The sequence below is a fragment of the Daphnia magna genome, linkage group LG5 (assembly GCF_020631705.1).
Source record: "Daphnia magna isolate NIES linkage group LG5, ASM2063170v1.1, whole genome shotgun sequence".
NCBI classification, from domain to species: Eukaryota; Metazoa; Arthropoda; class Branchiopoda; order Diplostraca; family Daphniidae; genus Daphnia; species Daphnia magna.
Window position 1 is genome coordinate 2,354,496 of NC_059186.1, and position 20,322 is coordinate 2,374,817.

At 42.6% G+C, this 20,322-nt stretch overlaps 4 protein-coding genes and 2 pseudogenes across 4 annotated transcripts; 4 read left to right on the plus strand and 2 right to left on the minus strand.

Moving 5' to 3' along the window:
* Positions 1-982: 982 nt before the first annotated feature.
* Positions 983-2,654, minus strand: LOC123472428. Its single transcript, XM_045173896.1, has 3 exons — positions 2,410-2,654; positions 1,402-2,342; positions 983-1,340 (listed from the first exon to the last, which is right to left on the minus strand). Exons 1-3 carry the CDS (start codon positions 2,641-2,643, stop codon positions 983-985), a joined length of 1,533 nt encoding a protein of 510 aa, XP_045029831.1. The 5' UTR covers positions 2,644-2,654.
* Positions 2,655-2,827: 173 nt separating this feature from the next.
* On the minus strand, positions 2,828-4,491 carry LOC123472224. Its single transcript, XM_045173463.1, has 6 exons — positions 4,062-4,491; positions 3,769-3,992; positions 3,566-3,691; positions 3,324-3,488; positions 3,019-3,251; positions 2,828-2,952 (listed from the first exon to the last, which is right to left on the minus strand). The coding sequence occupies exons 1-6, from the start codon at positions 4,067-4,069 to the stop codon at positions 2,911-2,913; spliced, it is 798 nt and encodes a 265-aa protein (XP_045029398.1). The 5' UTR covers positions 4,070-4,491; the 3' UTR covers positions 2,828-2,910.
* Positions 4,492-5,087: 596 nt separating this feature from the next.
* On the plus strand, positions 5,088-5,570 carry LOC123472429. The gene has a single exon (XM_045173897.1). The coding sequence runs from the start codon at positions 5,088-5,090 to the stop codon at positions 5,568-5,570; it is 483 nt and encodes a 160-aa protein (XP_045029832.1).
* A 3,968-nt stretch (positions 5,571-9,538) lies between these two features.
* On the plus strand, positions 9,539-11,066 carry LOC116923286 (annotated as a pseudogene).
* A 539-nt stretch (positions 11,067-11,605) lies between these two features.
* On the plus strand, positions 11,606-12,233 carry LOC123472430. The gene is made up of 2 exons (XM_045173898.1): positions 11,606-11,702; positions 11,782-12,233. The coding sequence occupies exons 1-2, from the start codon at positions 11,606-11,608 to the stop codon at positions 12,231-12,233; spliced, it is 549 nt and encodes a 182-aa protein (XP_045029833.1).
* Positions 12,234-12,426: 193 nt separating this feature from the next.
* On the plus strand, positions 12,427-12,893 carry LOC116923577 (annotated as a pseudogene).
* The last annotated feature ends 7,429 nt before the right edge of the window (positions 12,894-20,322 follow it).

Below are 20,322 nucleotides of genomic sequence, written 5' to 3' on the forward strand. Positions count from 1 at the left end.
TGTCTCAGACTAATAACAGTCTTGCAGCGGGAATGCACTCTAGGCATGCTTGTAAAGATGATTTTCAAATTGGTCTCAATGTAGCAGTACAGTTGACACACAGTCCCACAACACTGGCTGTGGTGATAATGTGGAACTATGCACGATGCCTGTCTACCACCACATATTTGACATTAAAAGTATCAGGTGAAAATGAATGAACTCGCAATCAGTTTTAGACCAATCACCTTTTCGGCTGCTGCTTGTGTGAAAAAGTGGCTCAAATCAGCAAGTTTCAGCAACAGACATAACAAATCCACATACTGTGTGGCAGATGTTTGAATTGGAATGGTGATGTGAAGATCAATCAATAGTCCAGTGCACGGTTTATTGATGATGTGATTGACATAGGATGTGGAGGTGTGTAGTACATATGTGATTTGTCTCTCATGATACCTATAACAGGTTCAGGTTAAGATAGTTACATATACATTAAATATCAATTAATGAAAAAAATCTCACCTATTTCGTCTGTAACAAAATCGTTACCTAGTGATATTTTTCTTGTAGTACGTATAACATTTACGTGATGGACTGGAAAAACACTAATAATAGAGGGAGTAAACATATATTCAGGCTCATTTTTGTTGCTACATTAATATTTCATACCTACCAAAACTCACGACATATCTGCAGAAACAGATTGAGCGAGAAGAACGATTCAAAATTTAAATACTTGTTAATGCTTAAACGTGAAAACCACGAGATCAATCAAGGCAGGGCCCGGTAGTTTAAAAAAAGTACCACTACCACGGTAGCGGTAACTAAAAAAAAAATTTTAACCGTGGTACGGTACTACCGCGGTAGTTTTAGTGGCTACCGTGACAGCGGTAGTTTTAGTGGCTACCGCGATAGCGGTAGTTGTTCAACGGTAGTTTTGGGTTATATTGTTAATAAAATTAAACAAAAACGTTTAAATATTTTAAATCTAATTCAATTTGAATTAGAAATGTTTATTTGCTTTCAGAAACAAAAGTTTTTCGAAATTTTGATCCGACAACCCATTTCTCAGCGGTACAAAGATCCTTCCAGCAAGGCTGAACAAACGTTCCACAGATCCGGAGGACGGGAGTGCTGCGTTGTATTTCAGAAAGAGCTGTTTTAAAGTCGGATATTTCTTCAGACTTGAAAGTTTTTTTGAAGTATCCGACAAATAAAGATCAACTTCATTATCCACATCAGCATCAACTGGATCAAACAATCTCTTAAAGAAATCCTTTTTCTTTTTTTTCCTTCTTGGGCTGAAGTCACTGTCTTGAGATTCACTGGCATCTTCTGTTGCCCCTCGTTTCCTATTGTCGCTGTGATAGAAAAAGACAATTAGTAGAATTAAATTTACTGATTACATTTTGATTGATCTACCTCACTTGCGTACCGCACACTGGATTTTGTTTGTGTGACTTAAAGGTATTCATTAGTAGCTGTGACTTCGCCTCCATATCTTCCTCCGAGATCCATTTGTTTTTGAAGCGAGGATGCAAAATTGCTGCTAAGATTAATTCCTGGTCCTCAAAACAGTCTTGGAAGCGAGTGTTGATTGACGAAATCATTACTCTGATGAGGGATTTACAATGCTTAATCGTCCTATCACCAAGCAGCATCTCAAGTTTTTGAATAAGAATGGACAGCGTTGGCAAGAGATATCCGATCGAAACCTTCACATCCGCTTGAAGGACATCCAGAGCTTCTGACATAGGTTTCATTATCTTCACGTATTCACGCACCAGTTCTTCTTCGGCCGGGCGAAAATACTGAATACCATAGACTTCAAAAAAAGCTTTAAGCTCGGAACGCTTCTTGTTGATGAAATGTTTGCCTCGTTTCATGGCATTGTAGTAAGAATTCCACCTGGTCTCATTATTTATGATAAACAGTTTGCCGAGGTGCTTGTGGATATTATCAGATACTTTGGCACTTCGATTTTGTTCGGCCCATATTGCCTTGAATTTCTTATCTGTTGATTCGAAAAGTTTCTTCAGAGAAGGTTCCATGTTCTTATAAATATCGCATTTGCAGATAAGGTTCAACGTGTGACATGCACAGCGTCGATGTGGTGGCAAGACGTAGACGTTCTCAGATGTGAAACGTTCATCTAAAATGTCCATCAAAGGAATAGTTTGATCAAATATATCTGATTCGTGGCGTTCGTGTTCCTCATCATGAGGGTCCTCGTCTTTCCTTTCGACTAATTCTCGGTCGTCAACCACATGGTCACCACCGATATCATCCCAATCGTCGTCTGTTTCGTCAAATTCAGAATTGTCCTCGTCAAGGACATCCAAAATATCAGCATCTTCTTCAACCTATTAAATGAGCAATCAGTCAATCACAAATATTTATACGGAATTGAAATTTATCAATGTTACATACCAGTCGATTTGATTTATTAGCACTAGATGTGCTCGCTCGTACAGTCATGGCCGGTGCAGGTACTGTAGTTACAGTGGGGGTAATCATCTGGTGCTTGGATTTCGATCCATACAAACGAAAAGCCTTGACAAAGTTGCTTCCGTTGTCAGTGATGGTCGCAATAACTTTGTCCAAGATGTCGAACTCTTCATACACCGATTCAAGAAGCTTCGCAATAACGTCGTAATCACACATGCCAACAACTCGTCGGACAGCTATGGATGCAGAACGTCTTTTCAGATTCTGATTTAGCCAATAGGCAGTGATTCAAGTAAATGATTTTCTTCGAGACGTCCACCCATCGGCTGTCGTGCAGATCCATTTTGCATCCTCCTTCAATTTATTTTTAAGAACCGCCTTCTTTGTAATGTACGTTGCTGCAATCGGTTTCCGAAAAAATCGCCAACCTCTCATTTTACATCGGGGGACAACGTTTTCACCAACATTCGAAAACCTTCTGTTTCAGTGTGGTAGACAAGCAAAACACCATCGAAAAAGATATTTCTAAAAAAATATTGAAAACACATTGTAATCACGAAGTAATTAATAAAACAGCTTTAAACTTGGTACCGTAACGCAGTTGTCCAATTCCTTCTGTGTCAAGGGTTTCCTGTAACCCGAAAAATGAATCTTTGGTTGAGTTAAGGAATTCTGTTGCGTTTCGTCATTTCCCTCCAACTGATTCTGATTGTCCTTGGCACTGTTATTGGTTGGCATAGGTAAACCTGTGGTCATTGCCTTCTTAACATCAAGATCCTTGCAAGCTGCATTGAATTCCTCTAGCTTCTCTTTATGACACGACTAAATGTAACCATAGATAGAATTATCTTTCAAAATTTGAATATTTACAATTGTTTTTCCTTGAATACTCATTCTAACATGAGCACGAAGATTTCCCCTGGAATTGTCTACGGTGGAAAACGGTTTATCTCTTTTGCATCCCTTAACTGTGCAGGTGTAGAGTGAATTTCCTTCTTTCTTTGAAGGTCCATGATATGTAAAGAACGATAATGGGTAGGCAAGCCTCTTGACATGTCCTTCTGTAAGAAAAAAAAAACAATTCAATCGGTCAATAGTTAAATATACATATAAATATAATCCTAAAAACACTATGTACCTGTCACAGGTGGAGTAATATGAACATCCTGTTGTACACTATGACTACTTGATGTTGAAGTAAGGGACGACGACGAAGAGTTTCGTGAGTGACGTGATGCATCTAATGTTTGGGTGTTTGTAGATCCTAGAGATACATTAGATTATTAGGCCTATTCTCTATGTAAAGTATCAGACAAATGATGGACTCAGCTCGTAACTTACTTAGTGGAACAACTTCAACTGGCAATGGCAATGAGGCTGAAGTTGACGATTCACTTTGCAACTCCCTTTCAGTTTCATTGTTCCCTTCCTGTTGCTCCGTGTCACAAGTACTTTTTTTCTTAGAACTTGAACTGCACACTGACTTTTTTCCGGTAGACATATCATGGACTGTCGTGCCTCTTTTATTATTTGTAAGGGGTGCAACTGAGGGTGGCCTTCCTCGCCTACTAGAAATAATAAACCACACATAAAGACATTTCATGAGGCAATACAAATATTTCAAGTCTACTTACCCTGACATGATATTTCATTCAAATTTGTAGAATTTAGAAAGTTTAGGAATATGAACTCTGATTCAATGAACTGAAGTCTGAAAGCGTAAAAGATCGGACTGATCTGTTGAAGACTGCCATCTGTTGTTTTGTAATTGTGTTTTTTACTATCAGCGCTAGATGGCATTGAAAACTACCGCTACCGCACGGAAATTTGAGAACTAATGCGGTGGTGTGGTAGTTTAAGCTCGTGCGGTACTAACACGCGGTTCTACCGCTACCGCGCGGTAGTACCGCGGTAATAAGTTGGTCGCGGTGATCCAGCCTTGCATCTCTATGAATGCAATATTCATCCACGGTAGGAGAATACCCTCAACCGAGAGCGCCAAATTCCTAGGGATCACCTTCGACCGAAAACTCAGTTGGTCCACCCATAAAGATGAAGTAATCAAAGCTGCCAAAAAAAAAGAAACTTTTTTAACATTATTATCAGTCAAAAATTCGGACCCAGCACCCAAACCCTGGAACCCTTCTCAAAACCCTCATACGCAGCAAGATCGACTATGGGATAATCGCTTACGGAGAAGCCAGCAACATTAACATCTCAAAAATAGATGTAGTAGTCCGCGGAATCATCTGCATGATTTTCGGTTCTATGAAATCTACCCCTGTCGAAATCTTATACTCGGATCTGGGACTCGAACCTATAAAAACACGGATGAAATGCCCGCTACATAATAAAACTCGGAGAAAAAAACAGAAATTCGATGTACAAACGCGCACAATTCCACGCTACAAACTCCAATCCTTGGCCTCCCAGAAGCATACCCATCCTAGCCACACTAATCAAAGACATCGCCAATCTGGATAAAAAAAATTTCAAATTAGACCCCAACTATTCAGACCAACATAAAAGTCCTCCCCCTTGGTCTATACCAAATCACAAAACAAACTGGTTTCCGATGAGCAAAAATCACGCCTCCTCCAACCAAACAAAAGCCAGAGCAATCTTCACAAATATTACCACACAGATCCCCCCCCACCGCCATGATAGGCTATACAGATGGCTCAATCAAAAATAATGTCGCATCATGCGCCTTCACCTTCCCCGACATCAATCTCAATGAGACCTGGCTTCTCTCGAAAGGCTCAAACATCCAAACAGCAGAACTATATGGCATCCTGAAAGCCCTCGAAGCCTGCAATCACCACTACTGCACCCCTCCAGAACTCCATCTCTTTACAGACTCGCAGGCAGCCCTGCTAGCCATAGATGCCATCCCAAGAAATGTACACAATCACCACCCAGTCTTAATAAAAATATGGAACATGATACTAGGACTAAAAGGATCAGGCACAATTACCTATATTACCTGGATCCCCAGTCATGTTGGAATCTTGGGCAATGAAATGGCTGACACCCTGGCCAGTGACTCATGCAACATCCCACTCAGTAAACACATCAACAACCCATTGTCCACGTATGAAAAAATAGCCCTATTCAAAAAAAATGGTCAGCATCTACTCTGAACGAACTTAAAAGTTGTAGAAAACTGTGTGTTACCTCAAAGAGCAGACTTGGTATCATTGAATGGTTCCACCACCCGTACAGACCAATTAACGTGGCCCTCCACCGGCTCAGAACAGGCCACAGCAAGCTAAATGCCTTCATGAGCAAGATTGACATGGACCCTCGGCCTCTCTTTCGCCATGGTTGCTCAGAACTCGAAGATATGGATCATGTCCTCACAGCCTGCGAACACTTCTCAACGTATTACACTCCTCTCAAACAATTCTTCTCTCATATAAATCTTACCTGGAACTCAAGCAACCTCCTTGGACTAAACCCAAAAATCACAATAAACACACAGCTCCTCATCCAAAATCATCTCACCAACTTCCTGCTCCAATCCAAACTGTACCTCGACGTCTGAACAAACAGCCACAACAAAGAACAACTGCTCGCGTCAACGTTTGAAGATAACCTGGTGGTGAAAATGGACACTAGTCCAAAATTTCTGTAACACCCGATTCGCCAACAGAATTGGCTTCGTCTGCAGAAAACACCTAACAAAAACAAAAACAAAAAAAACAACTAAAACTGGGTGATGGACACCTTTCAACTACCGTACGATACAGATGTGTCCTAACGTAACTCAACAAACTTACAAAAATCCAAAATACGCCCCCCACGCCACTCCGGACTTCCACTCCCGCCCGCAGTGACGGATTTGCGTAGACGCTTTCCCGTGAAGACCGGCCCAAGCGGGTTCGGCAACCACACACCACGCTCTCCACCAAACAGTGCTCGCTCAAGAATGACCGAATATCTCCAACATCCCACCAGCCCGACCACCAGAACCCAGAAGAATAGAAGGACCAAAGAATGGTCACCACTAGGCAGCAATCATCATTATCGCCCACCAGTAAGCTTGCCCCCCATCATCTTAAAAGTCACAGATGGCAAAGAAACTTCAGACAAATGGACATGGCCGAACTAAAAGCCATAGTTCAAGACATTACCAACCAAGCTGGCGCTCCTAAACACTCCGACACTCTTCATGGCGGAGATCTGTCTATCTTCCCAATCGACCACTCACAACAAGATGCCTTCCTAAAAATAACCAAAGCTGCCAACAGATCTCTCAGCACCAGCCTCCCAAAATCTCCCAACAAAAAAAAAGGACTCATACGAGGCGTGCCTCTCTCAGAAACAGACGAAGATCTGCTCGACTCACTCCTTCTCCAAGGTGCAACAAAAGTCGAACGATTTAACAAGATCACCGACGGATCCAAAGAACTAGCCCATATAGCACATTTCTGCCGTCGGCTGTCCGAATGATGGCCGAACATCCGTTAGATATCCATGTACTCAATGGGTAGTTCCAGGGATGTCCGTCGGCTAGTCACCTTGGAAGTGCAATGGATGTGCGGAAATTATATTCTACGGACCTCCTTTCCACAGCCAAGAAGATTTTCAATTGTTTCATTTAAGGATCGGCCTAGAGCCAATCGGGGTGCTTTTTTGCAAATCGGGTTTCTCATTTCGGGCCATCGAGGCGTGGCTCAGGGTGGAAAATTCTTGAATTGACTGTTTCACCCGATCGATCCGATAACAACCCCGATAATAGCTCGTTATACACGCTTGCCCCGACATTTACTCTGAAACCGAAAGAACAGCATTTTTTTTTAATTGCGTCGGGGCAACGGGTTCACCTCAAATTTTTCCCAGAACCGCCCCGGTTGAAAAAGTGGCAACTCGATTAGAACTAATTGGGGCCGATCACTAAGTTTCATTATTAATTGTCAAAATTTCTTTGTTTCCAAAAGAGGAGAACTTAACCACGTTCCAATTTTTCCCTTGAACGTATTTTTATTTTATATCCAGCATTCAATACGAAAAATTAAAAAAATTAAGGAGTAGTTATCTATTTGCCGGATGGTTTATTTAAAAATTTATTACAAAAAATGAATAAAATACAGTCATGCGTGCAAGTTTCTTTAGCAGGCAAATGGGTCTATATCCTTTCATTTTGTTTTTACGGAAGTGATACTATGGTGCCTACCATACCCTCGTTTTTTTCCATTCTTCTCTTCCTCTACGTTTTTGTCAATTTTCCTACTTTTAATTTTAAACTTTTTTCGCGGATTGCAAAGAAAGAGAAATAGGAATAGTATAAAGGGGTACGGTTGGCACCAAACTGTCCTTTCCAGCAAAAAGAAATAGAAGGATATAGACCCATTTGCCTGCTAAAGAAACTTCCACGCATGACTGTATATGTTAGTCGTGATTTTGTTTGCACAGAGTTTCCGTTTAGCTTACGGGAACCAAGCAATTGGAAATTAACTTACAGAAAATTAATATTATTCGGCATTTAATAATATTCAAAGCAAGTATACTTATAATAGGATTTTAATTTCAAATAATAAAAAACTTACTTTAAACGAAAAAAACTCAAGTGTTTTACAATAATTCGACTGTATTGTTCGAAAACGATATTTGCTATATCTGTAGATTGGTACAGTGGAATAATATTCAACTGTGGTGTGGAAGACCCGCGTTCTAATCTTGATATAGCCTAATATTTTTTCAAGATTAGAGGTCCAATACATGTCATATTTATAGCCAAATGAAAGCCCGTTCGGATGTCCTTAGAATGTCCGACGGCACTGTTAAGGGCGGTCAAAACCAAAAAAAAATTACATCCATAGGACATCCAAATCGGATATCAGGCTGTCCGGAGGATATCAAAAAGATGTACTCAACATCCGACCCCGACATCTGCCGGACATCCGACGGACTGCATTGTGTTATGTGGGAAGGGGCTTGCTGTACCATCACCTGCACTATTCGTCGATGCTTCCAAAATTAATAAATTTCATTATTGAATCTATAAAGTAATATTTTCTGTGTAATAGTACAATATAATAGTGCAAATACATTTTTAAATATCACAAGAAATAGGTTTACACATTAAAAAATCATTTAAACAAGTGGTTCTTAATTCGTCATCGCTTTCGAAGGACATGTCGTAGTTATCTATATTTTCGTCGTAAAGGTTCAAATGATGTTAAGGGACTACAGTGGGGAACGAAGTTCTTAGTTCTAAAACTATTTCTTCTAGAAGTTCCACAGTGGATAACTAAAATGATAGATTGAAATGATTATTTAAACACTTATTTGAATCATTGCATTTATTACCTCATTATCATGGTACCTTGACCACAAAGTAAATAAGATGGAGTTTTTCAACTGGGTCTCTTTCTTCCTATGGGCTTTTATCTTCTCGTGCAAAAGAAGCTTCTGGGATAGCTTTACGTCTTCACATAGCTGTTCCAGCACCATCGTCATCTTATAAAACGGTAGATTTGGGCCACCCGCCAACTGGTAAGAGATTAATAATTATTATCAGTAAGTTATTGTGTTTGTTAACTGAAAATACCTTGTTCCAATCATTATGAAGACCTTCACAATCATTATTTGTTCTCAAAAGCAGATTGAAACAGGACCAATGAACAGGATTCCAAAAACGACCTCGAATCCAGTTTCGCTCCAAATAGTCCATTAATATCTCCAGCATTGGTGGCGATGTGATGCTGGTTAGTGATTAACCCATGACGCCATCTTCATGACGCTATTGAACCACGACATTTTTACCGATAGATGGAAATCTTAGACAACTGGACTTTGGTATTCAAAACTATATAGTAATTTTCGCTTCATGCTTTAAAAAAATTAAATAATTTATTAAAATGTTTTAAACGACAAGCGTCGTATAAAGCCCAACCAGTGATTTATTTAATGCAACATGTAGCCGCTTGGTATTGCAGGGCTTGATGCTGTTGTGCTATTTATTTTTCAAAACAATTTTTCTGAAATTTCTATGTTCACTTATCCGAGATTCGAAAACCGGATCTTTCGAATGGCAGCCTGGTTTGCTCACCATTAGACCACCCGTTGACGTGAAAATGAAAAATAAAACATTTGAGCGTATAGTATGGCCCAGGTAAACCCCCATGCACTGACCCCTTTCCTACGGGTGCGGGCAGTCCCCCCGCTCGACCACCCTTCTGGCTGGTTTGCCGGCTTGGGCAGCGCGTCAGCCCCGTAAAACTCAAAAGTAATTTTCGTTTCGTGCTTTAAAAACATTAAATTATTGATGAAAATGTTTTAAATATATTCGAAGGAGTTATTTCATCAAATATGTTTCATTTCCTACTTCACCTGAGCACTGGCATTGGCATCAGTAGAGAGGGGAGACGCGTTCAAGGCTGATCCGCTAAAGGGAGGAGATGTGTTCAAGGCTGAGCCACTGAAGAGGGGATTGAGCTACGGAAGAAAAAAATGGCAAAGCAAGCACGTAAATTTGTTAATTTTTCAAATTAACGATAGTTGTGAAGTGAAAACGACTTTTGTAACAAATGAACTTTATATTCAAGATAAAGGGAAATAGGTTCATGAAAAAATAAAGACGGAAATCGTTTAACTAACATATGAATAACGAGACGGCAATATGTTAATTTCACTCATCATGGTTTTAGCTACGGCAAAGTATATAAAGGGTGACGGTACTCACTCGATTCAACCCGCTGAATCTCGCATAGATATTAGGTTGGAAATTTAAATTGAATTTGTTTCAGAGTTCCTTTTGGAACTTAGAAAAAAAAACGAGAAATAGGCCCACTATGACGGAGAAAATAAAACCACTTAAAAAAAATTTATAAGTGGGCTATTTCATAGGGTCCTATTTCTTCAGGTCCTATTTGCCGGGCTATTTCGTCGGGGTCTATTTCGACTGGTCCTATTTCTCCGGCTTCCTAAATTTTACCCTCGTCCCACTTCTTCTACGCCTACACCTGAACCTATAGCCTTCTTTTCAACGAACAACAGTAACGCCCGAGATTCTGAGAAGTCAGCCGATGATATTGATTCATCAATATCACTAACCGTGGATAGTGATAATGGAGCCGATAGTGATGATTGATCTGACGACAGGATGTCTCTTTCAAGTGTTTATTCTAATGCTAGTCGCCTCTGTTCCACTCTTGTCAACGTGTCCGACTCCGAATGTGTTTTAGTGAATTTTGATTGTAATCAATTATCTGATCCCGGCTTGTGGCTTCAGCCCTTTTCATCCGAACTAGTTGACTTTTGGATTGAAAAGGGTCCGATTGCTTGTCAAAACAATGACGGTGCTTTCTTGAAATCAAAGCGAGTTTTCAACGCCAAAGGCAAAAAGGTAAATCGTAAACTAAATGCCGATTCATTCAAAAGAAAATTACCAAATGGAGAAATTGTGGCTAGATATTGATTTATCTACTCGCCATCGCTAGGATATGTTTACTGTTTTGTGTGCGTTCTATTTTCTAAAGAAGAAAACCAGTTTTCTAAAGGATTTGCAGACTGGAAACACGCTTCGACTATGCTTGGATATCACGAAAAAAGTGCTCACCACGTCAAGTTTATCCGCACTTATATCGAACACAAATCATTTTCAAGAGTTCGTCGTGTCGATTGTGAATTAGTAAAACAGCATGAAAAAGAACGAAATTATTGGATTCAAGTTCTCGAACAAATTGTTGCAACGATAAAATTTTTGGCTAATCGAGGACTCGGCTTTCGTGGTGACGATGAAATAATATTTTCATCTCGCAATGGAAATTACCTTGGAACTTTGGAACTGATAGCTCAATTTTATCCCTTCTTAAATGAGCATATCAAGAAATATGGAAATGCAGACCATGGGATTTCCTCTTATTTATCTGTAAGGAGTTTATTGATGTTATGGGATAAAAAGTGTTGAAAATTATTATAGCAGAAATTCAAGAAAGCAAGTACTTTTCAATAAGTGTTGACTCTACCCCAGACGTAACTCACGTCGATCAGTTAACTTTCACCTTCCGCTACGTGAAACAAAATGAAACAGTCGAGAGATTTGTTAAGTTTATTCCAATTGCTCGTCACACTGGCAAATATCTGTCCGGTTTGTGTCCTAAAATTTTTAGAGACCTACAAAGTTAATGTGATGGACTGTCGAAGACAGTCGCATAACAATGCATCCAATATGTCGGGCCAGTACAACGGGCTGCAGGCTCGCATCAAAGTGGTTAATGAAAAAGCGGAATATGTGCCGTGTGGTGGACATTCTCTCAATTTGATTGGTTTAAAAGCGGCAGAGTGTTGCTTCGTCGTCGTGGCGTATTTTTTGTTTGTACAAAACATATACGTATTTTTTTTCAGCTTCTCCGCATCGATGGAATATTTTGTTTAAAGCCCTTGGAGGTAAAGTGGTTCTTAAGAGACTAATTGATGTACGATGGTCAGCTCATGCTGATGCAGTAAGAGCTCTTGATAGTGGCTATAATGACATCCAATCTGCTTTAAACCTAATAGCAAATGACAAAGAAGAGGATCCAAAAACGATCAATGAAGCCAAGTCACTTTCTTCTAAAATGGATAAACTCGAATATGTTATTTTGACTTCAATTTGGAACCGCATTCTCTCAAGATTCAACATGGTAAGCAAGACTTTACAATCCGAGGACGTAAATTTATCCGATATAGTGTCGCTTATGAATTCCTGGAAAACTTTTATTCAATCGGTGAGAGACGACTTCGATGATTGTATTGAGAAGGCTAAAGAAAAAAGGCCCCTGGCTGAATACAGTTTTACCACTAAACGAGCGAAGTAGCGAAGTGTTCGTGTAACACGTAATGAAGGACCTCTGTTGACGCTAATTTAACTGGCGATACGAAATTCCGAGTCAAAATCTTCTATCAATCCTTGATTCACTGAACGAGGGTTTATCTTCGCGTCGCTTCGGGTTTATCAAAGCGTCGCTTACGAGCGAATTAACAACCATTTTTTTAACACAATTAAACAACATGAGTAACGCTGATATCAAAAGCAAATGTGAACAGCTCGCAGGATTTTATTGTGGTGACGTAGATCCAACGGATCTTTACGGAGAATGTCTGCAATTTGTCTATTACGTTGAAGACGAAGTGAAAGAAAGACAGAAGAAAGAATCATCTCCTAATGAAAAAGGCCGCAAGAAAACATTGTTTGAGACTCTGTATTCAAGAATCAAATCAAATCGTCTAGAATCATCTTTCCCGAACATCGAGATTGCTCTTCGCATATTTTTGTCCATGATGGTAACCAACTGTAAAGGAGAGTGGTCCTTTTCAAAACTCAAGCAGATCAAAAACGAAAGCCGGGCAAGCACTATAGTAGACCGCCTCAATAATTTAACTTTGATGAGCATCGAGTCCGATTTTTTAACGATATTGATTTCTATGATATTAACTGCGATTTTGCTAGTAGAAAATCTCGATCTGTTCCAATTTAATTAGTGATTGCTGTAATGTTCGTAAATTACTTATTTGATAAGTGTATTAAATGTATATGTTCTAAAATAGAATCTTTTCAGCATCTTTTGAATGTCTTGCTTGATGATATAGAAAATCTCTTCAAAAAAGGTGAAAAAAGGGCCCGCGATATCAATTTTGCCCAGGGCCCGCCAAACTCTAATCCGGCGCTGAATGGACCGACGTTTTGATTTTATGTTTAATGTCACCTACGGTGCTGCCCTCACGGGCAGGATTGTAGGTGGCAAGGGCCCTTTAAATTTATGTTAACTTTAAGAAGCCCTTGCCCCCTTTTTGAGTTAGTGTAAATTCAAGTATCGAAGTAACAAAGTGCCCCTAGTCTCTCTCTCTCTCTGTACCAAGTCGGTGAAAATTGTCTCCCCAACCGCATTTACAAAGAAATAAAGTGTTCTTTCCCATCCGTCATCTTTTCCATCTTTTTTCATTCATCCTGTCATTCCTCATTTTCTGCTACGACGTTACATGCACGTTAACGTACGTAACAAATGGTGCCGAAACCCGGGATTTAACGAACACGTGCATTTCTCTTGTTATCCCTAGTAAAACTTGTTAGATTCAGTAAAATTGTCGGGTATTCCCCTTTGTAAGACTTTGACACACGTCCACGCCATCCTGAAGGCAAAATCCGGTCTACCACGCCTTTACGTATCTGACTGTATCGTCGCTGTATCTACGTGAATCATTGACATCCGTTTACGTGTGACTACTTTCTTGTCTGTGAACGTTTCTACGTCATGAGTGAAGCCGTAGCAAAAGCCGAGAGTATTGAGTCGGGCGGCAATATCTCTATAGAAGACGAAATGAAGCCAGAAGCAATGAAGAATGAAGACCCCCTCCTCCCAGACAACGATCTCAAGCAGAAACGTGGGAGAAGAAAGGCGGCCCACACGAAGTTAACGAATCAGCTCAGAAAAGCAGTGACAGATCACAAGAAGGGAGCCATCAGACTCAAGAAGTTGCAAGTTGCAGCATGGCGAGACGAATTAATTCGTATCTACGAAGACTTCAAAGATCTTCACCACACGTATATGGAGAGCTTGCCCGATATTACGGATCCACAACGTCAAGCATGTGAAAAATGGGAGGTACAATTTGACACCGACCACGTGGAAATCCTCAACTTTGCCATTAGGTATGCCACGTCGTCACGTCAGTCAGCCAGCTTTATTGGTACGACAACTTCAGACGTCACAGTTAGCACCACGCTATCACAGAAGAGGTCTACCCGTTTAGCGTCAAATGTTTCCCTTGGTCAACCCAGCCAGCGTGATCTGTGCATCCAGAAACAGATATTAGAACTGAAAGTCAAGATGGAGCGTCCAAGAATCCAGATGGAAGCCAGCACCACGTCGGCTACGGAAACGTTAAGCAAGGCGCTGAAAGACATGGGTGAGCACCTAACCAAACTCGTTGACAGCGCGGAAAAGACGTCATCGGAAATCGCCGCTAACACCAACTTGGTTAAAGATTCACTTCAGAGTCTACGTGAAATGGATCAGAAGATCAAAGAGGTTAACTTGGATCTAAGTGCTCAGATTGAAGGTCTAAAAACAACGATGGAAGTCAACAAGATCCATCTGAGAACGATACAAGAGCAAGTTCTGGACCAAGAGACACGCCTTCCAAAACGATCACAGCCATTCACTGCTACACAAGACATCCCTGCTCGGGCGTCCTTAAAGTCAATTGAGGCAACAGTAATGCACCGTAGAGACTTGTCCAAACGTTACGTTCCATCCGGTACCTCTGCACAGGATCCTTCCCAAAGACCCTTGCCCATCATGCCTTCAACCTGCAATCCATGCCCACCCCCTGGGGACGATAAGTCTTCGGACACGACCCCTGAACCTCCACCTGCCGCTGGCCCTTCCAACCATCCTTATGGCGGCTGCTGTAGTCGTCCACGTACTCCGACCTTCACGATCCAGCCGTTTGATGGAAATCCGAAGAACTACGCCCGGTTTAAGGCTAAATTTAGAGCCCTATACGAACAAGAATACAACGGTTCTCCTGCCCTATTGTTCATGTTGGAAGAGCTGCTGTCAAAGGAGGTCCGGAATGAGATCGGCGAGTGCCTCGCCGATGAGGCTATGTACTCCGTGGTGTGGGAACGACTCGATGCAGTTTACGGCCGCACCGAAGTCATGGATCAAACGTACCTCGACGATCTATTTCAGATTCCACCTCTGAAGAACCACGACGCGGCGAGCCTCAAGACGTTTGCAAACCGGTTGCATGGAGCAGTGGTGACGCTCTCACAATCAAGATATGCACATGAGCTTCATAGCCGTACTACTCTGATGGCCATGGAAGCGAAGCTAACGACGTACATTAAAGAGAAGTGGAATGAAAACGAAAGAGAACAGGTGCAGAGCTGAACGTTCTGGACCTAGACGACTGGATAACCGTAAAATCCATGAGCAAGCAACATGGAAAAAACGTATTTGAGTCCTTGCCTACGTCGACGTCCAAAGTACGGTTTGATGAGAAGAAGCCTGTCAAGAAACAGAACGCTGCTCACACGTCGACCATTGGACACGTTTCGACAGAAGAGGGCTCTAAATCAACGGCGTCGTCACCTCCAGAGGCTGCCTCCAAGGGAAAACAACTGAAGACGGAGGAGAAAGCGACCAAAAAGACTGACCAATGGAGGTGCCTAGCTTGTAACGGCAGGGCTCACAACTTGGCCAGCTGTAGCCTGTTTATGTTTTTCACGCCCACGAAAAGGGCTGAAGTTGTATTTAAGTCCGGGAGGTGTCTACTATGCCTAACCAGCAAACATGAACGCAAGGAGTGTCCCAGGGACATCAAATGTACCATGGGTCGATGCACTGGATCAAGACACCATGCCTTGCTTCACGGGTCGAAGTTCATCCCACTGAGGAAACTATCGGATCCAACGTCTCCATCAGCGTCTACATGGACTGCATTCCTCGGGACACTAACCCAGAAGGAACCGGTAAAGCGACGTGTACGTTTCAAGATTGTACCCGTTCGTATTAGCGTCGGTACAAGATGGGTCGACACTTTCGGATTCCTGGATACTGGAAGTGAAACCACCCTGATCAGGAGAGATTTAGTAAAAAGGTTGGGATTCGTTGGTCAGCCTAAACGCATCAACGTTGTCTCTTATGATGGAGCCACATCAAACGTCCAAGCTGCCGTTGTGAATTTCTCCCTCTCGTCCGTCGACGGAACAACCCGGTTTGAAGTTAAACAAGCACTACGCCGTCGACAATTTGAAGGTGACGCCGAACCCTCCAATCAACCCTCGTCAAATGGAGTCCTGGACACACCTACGCGGTCTTGATGTTCCGAACATACAACCCGAATACGTTGGAGTATTAATTGGATTAAATAATTATTAATTAGCAGAAGCCCACAATCACGTAGATTCCGTCAAGCCGCCGGCTGGAACAATTGGGCCTATCGCCTTCAAAACACCGTTTGGTTGGTGCCTGGGTGGTCAAACGGGCCCGCCACAAGATGGGCGTCCGTTCATCGCCCATATAGTAGCAGAGGAACGTCCCGAAGACCTCAACGAGTTAGTCAAGAAATTCTGGCAGCTGGAGGCGAAAGACGTAGACATGGAGCAGCCTGTTCTCTCCGAAGACGATCTACGTGGGCAACGTATCCTCGAGTCAACAGTAAAGAATGTTGGTAACCGGTATCAAGTCGGCCTTATGTGGAAAACCGACAACGTAAACCTTCCGGACAATCGGGCAACTGCATTGAAGAGACTTTATTCTCTGGAGAGGCGATTTCAACGAGATGTAGACTTCGCCCAGAAGTATGATGCAGTTGTTAAGGAGCACATCGGCTTGGATCACGCCAGACTTCTCACGACCGAAGAGTTGCGGAAGGAGTCAAGTAGAACGTGGTATTTACCGCACCACGGCGTCGTAAGCCCATCCAGCTCTACGACCAAAGTTCGAGTTGTATTCGACGGAGCCGCCGAGTATGGGGGAACGTCGATCAACCAGAACCTGTTACGTGGACCCAATCTTCTCGTTAGCCTACTCGGTGTCCTACTACGCTTCCGAAGGAACCTGGTACCAGTTGGCGCAGATATCGAGAAGATGTTTCACCAAGTGAAGGTCCCAGTAGAAGACCAGGCGGCCTACCGGTTTGTCTATCGTACGCCTGGCAGTAATCAAGCACCTTTAACGTACCAAATGACAGTCCACGTCTTTGGATCGGTATCTTCCCCAACGACCTGTATTTTTGCCCTAAATCGGACTGCAGACGATCTTCGCGACCAGTATCCGGAGGAAGCAGAGAGCGTTCGAAGAACCTTTTACGTTGACAACTACCTCGATTCCTTTGATTCCGAAGACGGGGCAGTAAAACGGGCCCGCCAGATGAAGAAACTCTTACAACTAGGTGGTTTCAATCTAACGAAGTGGACGTCCTCATCAAGGAAGGTTATATCGGCTCTACGTGAGTTCGGTTTGGCTTCACCAACACTGTACCTTGATTTTGAGAAGTTGCCCATCGAGCGAACACTTGGAGTGATGTGGAACGGAGAAACGGATATGCTGACGTTCAAGATACGGAAGCAGCCAAGCCATGACGTTCTCACCAAAAGGAATTTCCTCAGTATAATCTCCAGTGTCCACGACCCGTTGGGACTCGTCGCTCCTGTTGTTTTCTTAATGAAGTCACTTCTACAAGATATATGGACGTACGAGAAAAGGATCGGCTGGGATGACCCTATCCCCGAAGAATTAGGCCAACGCTTTCACTACTGGTACGAGCATCTGGATAACCTGGAGTTGTTAACAGTACCAAGATGTTTCCGGCATCAACGTGGTCGTTGGACGCAGCAGCACCTGCATGTATTTACGGATGCAAGCACAAAAGGATTTGGAGCTGTGGCGTACTTCCGTTTCATCTTCGAAGACCAGTCGATCAACGTATCCTTTGTCATGGCTAAAACCCACGTAACACCAGTAAAAGGACTCACGATCCCAAGATTAGAGTTGCAGGCTGCTGTAGAAGGCTTAAATATCGCCCTAGTAATCTGTCGGGAGCTCGAAATCGATTTACGTGAAGTTACCTTCCACACCGACTCTCAAACCGTCTTACGTTGGATCCATTCCCGCACTTGCCGATTTGAAACCTTCGTGAACAATCGGATTGGCAGAATCCTCCGGAACACGAATCGAAGACAATGGCGTCACGTTTCCGGAATTACCAATCCAGCGGACCTGTGTAGTCGTGGCATTGACCCGAAGAACGTCGACGAGTTGGTGAAATTCCACGAGGGTCCATCGTTCCTGAAACTCGATCCGTCGGAAGAAAGGAACACAGAGCCGGAAGAAAGGAACGTTAACGTAATTCGAGTCTTCACAGTCAAAACGGAAGACGAAAATCACCCGATTGATGACTGTGTAAGAAGGTATTCCAGTTTACTCAAGATACAAAGAGTTATCGCTTGGTGCAGAAGGTTCGCGACCAACGCCAGAGCTAAGATGGGAATTTACAAGCCAACCGTGGGGGAGTTACCGGCCGAAGAAATTATGACGGCCCTCACGCTTTGTGTCAAACGCACCCAAGGACTGGCATTTGCGGAAGAAATGTACGCCTTGAAAAAGAGCTTGGAGTTGCCTCTGAAGTCAAAACTACGCACGTTTAGCCCTTTCCTGGATGAAACAGGACAGCTACGTGTAGGCGGACGTATACTTCAGGCTCCAGTTGATTATTCCACAAAGCATCCCATCCTGCTTCCAGCCGATCAACTCCTGACGCAGCGGATTGTATGATGGGATCATCACACACGGAATCTCCACATTAAATCTGAAAGATTGTTGGCGGATTTACGTTCACGTTACTGGATAATCTCTGGACGTAACGTCATCAAATCGGTTGTCAACACCTGCTGGCCTTGCAAGCGGAGATCATCGAAACCCATTCCGCCACTCATGGCATCGTTACCAGTTCACAGGCTTACTCCCTATCTTCCCCCTTTCGCATATACGGGAATCGATTACTTCGGCCCTCTAACGGTACGAGTCGGTGGAAGAGGATGTAGACACGAGAAACGTTGGGTATGCCTGTTTACGTGCCTAACAACTAGAGCCGTTCACCTAGAAGTCTCCGACGGCCTCAGTCTCGAAGAATTCATGCTATGTTTCACTCGGTTCGTGAGTTTAGGTGGAAAGCCGAACGTTGTTTACAGTGATAACGGAACTAATCTCGTAGCTGGGGAACAAGAACTCCGACAAGCTCTAACGGAGTTAGTCAAACAACACCAGGAGTTGCAGTCGAAGATGGCATGCCAACAAATAGAGTGGCATTTCTCTCCTCCTCACGGACCCCATTTCGGTGGAGTTTGGGAAAGGCTCGTGCAATCGAGCAAACGAGCCATGAAGGTCAGCGTCGGGAATCGTTTAGTCACCGATCGGGTCCTAAGAACGGTGATCGCAGAAGTAGCAGCCCTTTTGAACGCTCGGCCACTAACCTACCTCAGCATGGATCCCGAAGATCCCGATCCGTTAACGCCGAATCACTTTCTTCATGGAGGAGCCCGTCCCTACGTGCCGCTAAAGTTGGGAGATTCTGAGAACATGGACGTAACATCAAAACAATTCCACCAAAGCCAGGCCATCATAGAACATTTTTGGAACAGATGGCTTCGTGAATACGTTCCACACCTGACGGAAAGGAGAAAATGGTCGGAAAATCGGTCAAACGTTACCGTCGGAGACCTAGTACTCTTCATTGAGCCGAATACTCTACGTGGACAGTGGCCGTTGTGAAAAGTGATAGAGGTTCTCCCCAGTGACTCTGATAACGTTGTACGAGTAGTAAAAGTGCAAATCAGCAACCACAAAAACCCCTGTATTCGTCCAGTGACTAAGCTCTGTGTTATGGCTACGGCCAAAGAGCAGGACGTTTACGTAGAAAGTGAAAAAATTGGGTCATCTGAGTAAAAATCGAGATCGTTAGGTCAAAATGTAATGTAAATAGTCAATTCTTGTATAAAAGTAAAAAAAAGTGGTATAAATTGTAAAATGGTAAAGTGGTAAAATTGTAAAATTGTAAAATGTCAAATGTCAAAAGGTAAAATGTAAAACTGGTTTATATAGTCATATGTAACAATGTAAAAAATGTGAACCCCAAAACCGCATTGTAAAATTTCCGATCGCAACGCCACCTATACTTAGTTCAAAGGGCAAAGGCAAAATTAGGTCGCCTACTGTTTAACCCTTGAACTTAGGGAAACTGTTTAGTCCTTCACGAACATTAGACGACAGTTGCTCTTAAGTTCTCGTACTAACAACACCAAAGTGACCATTGCCGACTCAACATCATGGCTGAAAATCTGTGCCCATCCGTCTCATCCGTCAAAGAAAAGTTAAAAGTTTCCCGTGAACGTGAAGAGGA